Source organism: Echinops telfairi, unplaced genomic scaffold, assembly GCF_000313985.2.
Source record: "Echinops telfairi isolate 266 unplaced genomic scaffold, ASM31398v2 ScPeMD7_5;HRSCAF=22, whole genome shotgun sequence".
Taxonomy (NCBI): Eukaryota; Metazoa; Chordata; class Mammalia; order Afrosoricida; family Tenrecidae; genus Echinops; species Echinops telfairi.
The window spans coordinates 13,077,556-13,084,539 of NW_022103901.1; the positions used below are offsets into that span (position 1 = coordinate 13,077,556).

A 6,984-nucleotide genomic window follows, 5' to 3' on the forward strand; every position below is an offset into this window, starting at 1 on the left:
TGAGTGAATGTACCATAGATTGTTGCACATGGAAATAATGGTAGTAACAAATTCTTGATACTGTAGGATTCACAGTTTGTCTGGTTATGCTGGCTGTGATGACACCTACTACCGTACCGTATACAGGTAATGAATTTCCCCTTTTGTGGTTCAACAATAAATGTGTACTGTACTCTTCATGGAAAAATAAGATATTCCCTGAAAATAAGACCTAGCGCATTTTTGGGAGCAAAAATTAATATAAGACTGTCTGATGTTCAGGGAAACAGGGTATCTAATCCCAGAGCATGTCCATCACCCTCAGTGTGAAATATCATCTTTGCCAGCAGCCACTCCCCAACTTTATTCTAAACATTTCAGGTAAGGGAAATCAGATAATCTATGGCCCATAGTGACTAGCTTATTTCACTCAGCATAATCATGTTGTAAGATATAGTTTGAGAAATATACTTTCCAAGTAAGCACGATGTGACAACAAATTATTGAGTGATCCAAAAAGGTGTTAGAGATATTTTTTTTACTATACATGTGTTACATGTTATTTTTACCACACATATGTTTACATTTCTTTCTAGGTAAAATAAGTAGACAGGGCCACTCTGAGTCAAGAGCAGACTCAGTGGCAGTGGGCTAGTGCTGAAGACAACAGGATGGGATCCATACCTCTTCTCTAATCTCTCCTTAAGCTGGCTTTCTCTTACTCCCTGATGGTGCAGGCAGCTTAGCAGCTCATCCAGTTCCTTTTGACTGTCACATAAAAACCTGTAGATACAAGAGAGACCCGGTAATTCTGAGAACCAAAAGGCAGCACCGAGAAAAGGCTCTAAGGCAGTAGGAGGAGTTGAGAGCATCTCAGCCCTGCTCATAGCATAATATCCATAGAAAGTTACTGCTTCTATACGATTTATATTTATCCTAGGACATTGGAGCTAATTTTCTCTATTAAAATATAAATTGAGGTCAATTTGATAATTTCACATTAATTGGCACAATTGTCTATAAGCCTTTCAAGAGTAGATCGAAAGTAATTACAGTTAAAGGAGTTAGGTCAGAGAATCACTAAGTATTTGGGATCCTCAAAACCTAGCTCTCTGCCGAAAAGGAGAACTGCACACAGAGTAAGACCAAGGATACCTATTTTTTTGTTTAATAAAAATCTGAAACACATCCATTCCAGAACACATTGAGGAACATCACCACTGTGAAGGAAGATCAGTCAGATAATACACAGGGAAAAAAACAAAATTCTAAACCTTACAAAAACAAGTATTTCTATCAAACAACCCTGCTTTTAAAGCAATGAGTTTAGATAGCCAAGAAACCAAAGTCATACAACGTGACCTTCGCACTTAACTCAGCAACGGCACTGTCATTAACTGCCTCTCCTGTGAACTGGGCAAAGCAGCAGAAAGAGCCTCGAGAGGAGTGCTCACGTTACCATAAGTTCTGTCCTTGTTTCGGAATCGTGCGCTCCCCAGCAGCGTCGGCCCCTGCTCCGTGCTGTAGATTCAGGCTGCTATTTCTGCCCATGTTTGCTTTCTTACCTAAGAAACATTTATACACTTTAGGTGGAATATAGTAAATATCCAATTCCTACTTCCAAACCTAAGCAGTAAGCTTGCCAAACCCAACGATACAGATACCGTTTATTAAATGCATCTGCACGCACACCTGCTAACTTCTCTTAACTATCGTGCAGCATGTACCTGAGATGTTTGCTCTTTATAGATGAATAGCTCGAAGTTCAGGAGCATCACAATTTAAGAATGAGGGAAGACCAAATAACTCTGTTTCAAATCAAAACCAGAATTTACTCCTTGTACATAATGTTAAAAAGAAAAGGAGCCTATGGTGAAGCAGAGACAACTAAAATGCATACACTATTACCAACTTACCCCTGGAGGCTTCAAACTTCAGATACAGCTGCTGCATGTTAATATATGGCATTAATATAAATCTATTGTAATTTGACTTTTCAAAGCCCAATTTAGGCATCAAGGTATTTGAAGTCTTACTTGACACTACCATTTGTATTCCCTGCGGCCCCACTCTCTCCCCCTTAGAGTGTTCCACTTTCCCTGAAAGAGACCCTGCCCTGCCAGAACTAGACAGGTGAGTGGTCCACAGTGAAGAGATGGGACGGTCCAATCTGCTCTCAGGTGATCATGCCAATACTCGTCTGATTCCTACGGACATTGGTATATTTGTACAACTGTCCACTGTACATTTGAGACACAATATAAAAATCGCTGTCCTCCCCCATACCTCTACCCCAACCCTTAAGGTACGTATCACACACAGTTTCAAAGAACAAAGTTTGAAAACCACTCCTACAAATCCTAACATCCAAATAGCTTAATGTTCAAGCTCTTTTATCATCTCAGACTATGTATGAGCACAGTTGTTAAACAAATGCTTGTTTCTAATCAGTGCACATTCTCCCTAAGAAGGCTTTATGATCCATAACCCTGGCCTGACCCGAGCAGGCAAGCACACCCTGAAGACACTCACTGCGGGGACAGTACTCCTCGTCGGGAGCCTCCAGATGATCTCTGCGGCGGTGGCTGACTCGGTAGTCAATGCTATCGTGTACCCAGCCTTTTTCAACGAACAATCCTGGAACTTCATCTGAGAAGAGCCAGTACCTACAAAGCACAACCACACGCACCAGTGAGATGCGGCCTAGATTCAGAGTGGGAGATGATTACAAAACAGAGCATGCACAGCCACGGTGGAGAGTGCGCCTCTGCTGTTCAAACTCTGGGCTAAGACAAATTACCATCTAAAGGAAAGCAAAAGATACCCAAACACTTCTAACCGGAGACTCACTGAACACCTATAACTGGTCTAACTTGCCTATTGTGGTTCCGATCTGTCCCAATGGGAGTCCGGCGCATGACTAGCTTTGCTTTGGCAATTCCTTCCTGGAAAGCCTTCTCAGCAGCAGCTTTGTGCTTCCGCATGCGTTCTTCTTCAGCTTCTCGCTCTAATTTGACTGGGGATGACAAAAAGAATGTTTCTCTAGTTAAGTTCCACACTTAGAAATGGAATGAGATCCATCAAACTGCAGTTTTCTTCTCCTAAATTGAGAAAAGCAACAATTTCTACACCTGATCCATCTATGCATCTTGAATTATGGCCATGTCCCAGGCAAAAATCTTCTCTTAATAATGAAGTCCTCACTAAAATAGTCCAAACCACAGCATTCCCGATGCTGTGCTCTTTACGGAAACTGACAGCCACATCTTTCTCCCAACAGAGCAGCTCGTGGGTTCATGCAGCCCACCTTTGTGCTCACATCCATCTGGCGTTCACTCCAAGACAGCAAGAGCACAACGATTGTGCATTCAACACGTTTTTAACAACCAGTTTTCTAATTTCTAATAATGGAGAAAAAGCTTTCATTTGAGCATTTGTTATACGGGATATTATTCTGTGCAGACATTATTTCCCTAAACAAACACCACCCACTGCCTTGCTTCTGACTTTCAGGCTTTCCCACAGCAGGCACTGTGAGGAACAGAGCACTAGCAACAATACCAGAAAGTTCCCAGACCTGACACTAAAGATAAAGGCTCCAATAGGGTAAGACGATGTGTCTGTCTAGAAGTGGTATTTAAATAAAGAAAATCGCATTTATTTAAAATCAGCATGGAATTTAATTAAAAATGCCTTTAATGAGCAGTTTTTTGAGTGAATGGAAAACTACACATTTGCAGCAATGACCAGTTATTAATATAAAGATAAATGATACACGGCAGATTTTGATGGTCCCAGTAGTCTGACTTCCTGGGAACTTGTACTCAATAGTCTCACTTTCCCTTCCACTCCTGCAAGTTATACTCGTATCAGGCTATCCACATCACCCATGCCATGTGAACAAATTCTGGGTCCTTGGGTGGGCCTCTCAGGCCAGCTGGGCTTGAGGACCCCAGATCTGCAGTGAAGCAGCTGCTCACGGGGATATTTTTCCTCAGTACTCAAATCAGTGGGGCTGGGCCCCTGGGCTCCGATTTACCAAGTTAAGCAGCAGGCAGCGCACGTCCTGGAAGTTGGCAGTCTTTCGTCTCACAGGTCAGTACTTCCAGGGTTTCAGTTAAACCCCCTCAATTTTGCTAGCAGGGGGAAACCTCACTGAAAAGTAGGGCACTCCCTAGCCTTACCCAATATAGTGGCACCTTCTGAGCCTGAGGATGCAGTTTCATCACCAGGATGTTGCAGGCTTTCATGGAGGCCAGTGATCACTGTCTATTCTGACTGAGCATGCTCAAGACACCCCTGCTTGCTGTTTCAAGCCAGCAGTAGCTCAAAGATGACAACACTGTTCCCCAAGATTGGAAATCCTCAAGAATGACATAGGAGACTTGAAGCTGCACTGAGGCTTCCCACACTTGGTTTACCCTCCTGTTTCAATCTTGCAAGCCTATGAAATACCATGATGAACTGAACAAACTTTTGCTCTTAGAAGATTAACCCACATCCATCTGAAGGGCAGGACACTAGTCGCTTGATCACAGGCCTTCAGCATCCTCCTGCACTTGGCATCTGATCTAATCTTTAACCTCACAATGCTGCTCGGATCCGTGGGCTAACACTGCTACTATTTCCCTTAGAAGTCCAGACTAACCCATCTCCATCTGAGAGCAGGACTCAGCTGATAAGACCTGCAGCCAGAGGAAACTGCTACTCCAAGCAGAAAGATCCATTTTGAGACCTAGGTCTATAGGTGGTTCCAGTAGGCCCTATGTTTCCTTCTGCCCCATGTCCTGTCTAGAGAACATCCCCTAAACTGTGGCAGCTGGGGAAGCAGGTTTTGAAGGACTCAGGTTATTCTGTCTTTCTGGGCACTAGGAATCAGAAATAGCCTCGCTCTCCAAAAAAAGACAAATCATAAAAGAGACAGTTACATAATGGTCCCATCACAACCAAAAACCTGTCTCCTCAGATCACAAAGAAACAAGGACAAAGGGCAGTCCACTAAAGAAGATTCTGTTTCAAAAAAACAAAGCATGGAACTAGATAAAACAGGAGGCCTAGACTCAAACTTAAACCCTGACTTTGACAAGATACTAATGCTTTTTTGTCCCTTGCTTCACGACCAAAAAAAAAAAAAAAGATTGTCTTTCCCTTTTCCGATATAAAGATAAGTATAACCCACACAGGAATGTGCTAACAGATTCAAGAGGAAAGTATTACATTTGGGCCAAGACAGGATGAAGTTTGATAATGTAAAGTTAACTCTCATGCTCAGGCTGGAATAAGTTAAACTCTCCTGACAGCTCGGATACACGTGCACACACAAACATTTCAATGGCCTCAGGGTACCCTGAAATGTTTTTTAAAAGGAGCACTAAACAAAATAAACAAACAAACGAATGAATGAATGAATAAATAAATAAATGGAACACTAACAAAATTACCTATGCAACAAAGTTGTCTTGAGTTCACCTCCAATTTCTTAACACGTGATTCAAGACTACTTCTTTCCAGGCATCTGCCTAATCCTGAAGGGCCCTGGCAGCAGAGTGGTTCAGAGGTCAGCTGCTAACAGAAAGACTGAATGACGCGGCAGGCTGCTCTGGGAGCCCTGAGGTAGTTCTGCTACCCTGCAGGGTCCCTGAGACAGAGACTGGATGGAAATGTGCTGTGAGTTTGCTCTCATCCTTCACATCTAACTTTGACTGAAAAATGAAAATGGAATCCCACCTTCACCCCACTTTGAAGATGTAAGCTTGCATAAGGCTGGAAATAGCGATCAAATAGGCCAGGCTTAGAAACAAGTAATGGAGAGGAAAACACCATTCTCGGTAGGTTTCTTGTTGGTAACAGAACAACCCTGAAGCTGATCTTGTGTGCAGTCAGACTGATCAAACCAGTAACATGCTGACCAAGATGGGCAGCAGAGCTCCCCGCGAGGAGCCCTGGCAGCACAGTGGTTGGGTGTTCATTCAAGGCTGCTGATAGGTCACCCGTTTGAAACCACTAGTTGCTCTGGGGGAGAAAAGGGGGCTTTCTACTTCCATCAAGACACAGTCTTGGAAACTCAAGGGAGCAGTTCTACCTAGTCCTGTAGGGTCACTGAGTCGGCATGGACTTGGTGGCAGTGCATTTGGAGTGAGGGTTCTCATATTGCAAGGGCAGCACATGTACAATGGAGGACAGGGCAGGGGAAGAACCTTCAAGTGTCAAGGTTTATGAAGGAATCAATTTAATACGAAGTGAAAAACTTATACCCTGAGACCTACAAAACACCCGCTGAAAGAAAACTCCAGGTTGAGGGATACATTGACTGTGACCGAAAGGAAACAGCACGGCCGAGGCCGCTTGGGTGCCAGAAGCACGTCCTCCAGCACAAGACAGCGGCTGTCACGGTCACGAAGACTGTACTGAAAACGGCCAAGAAGGGGAACGAGAACTCAAGACTTTTCCTACCAATCAACACCAAGGCAAGCTACAAAATGAAAAAGTCATTCTAAGTCATGTATCTGGTAGAGGTCTTGCATTCAGAACATGTAATAAAACTCTTACAACTCAATAATACAAAAACAACCTGACCAAAAGATGGGCAAGACATCTGGTTACGGACCCAAAGGATTTATACAATGCACATGCAAAGATGCCGAACCTTATCATGCACCAAAGAATGAGAATCAAAACCACCAAGAACAATTCGAAAGATCAGGCAGGAAACTTAGGGGAGCAAATGAATTTATGTTCACAGACAAACAGCTCAGAAAAGGAACGGAACTCTAACAATATATAGGGTTCTCAGAGGACAGTTCTATACATTTACATGTTGCAAATATACCCATACATGTGATGGAGCAGACAGGAGGCAGAGGTAGAAAAATTCTTAGTCAAATACTTTCAAAGAATGAGTCATGCCTAGGTGCTTAGGATCAAGGACAATCAGCATAACATAGCTCACAAAGATAACACTTTACAATCCATGTTTCCCAATGTGAATGGACCATACCGCCCCCG

At 43.1% G+C, this 6,984-nt stretch overlaps 1 protein-coding gene across 1 annotated transcript in view; it reads right to left on the reverse strand.

The window, feature by feature from the left end:
* Positions 1-6,984, reverse strand: part of BAZ1B (bromodomain adjacent to zinc finger domain 1B) — a 62,782-nt gene that overhangs the window by 26,101 nt on the left and 29,697 nt on the right. Inside the window, exons 8-11 of the mRNA XM_004705991.2 lie at positions 2,857-2,995; positions 2,512-2,645; positions 1,439-1,544; positions 664-762 (exon numbers count right to left, since the gene is read on the reverse strand). Coding sequence (XP_004706048.2) covers positions 664-762; positions 1,439-1,544; positions 2,512-2,645; positions 2,857-2,995 — 478 coding nt within the window. The remainder of the gene's footprint in view (positions 1-663; positions 763-1,438; positions 1,545-2,511; positions 2,646-2,856; positions 2,996-6,984) is intronic.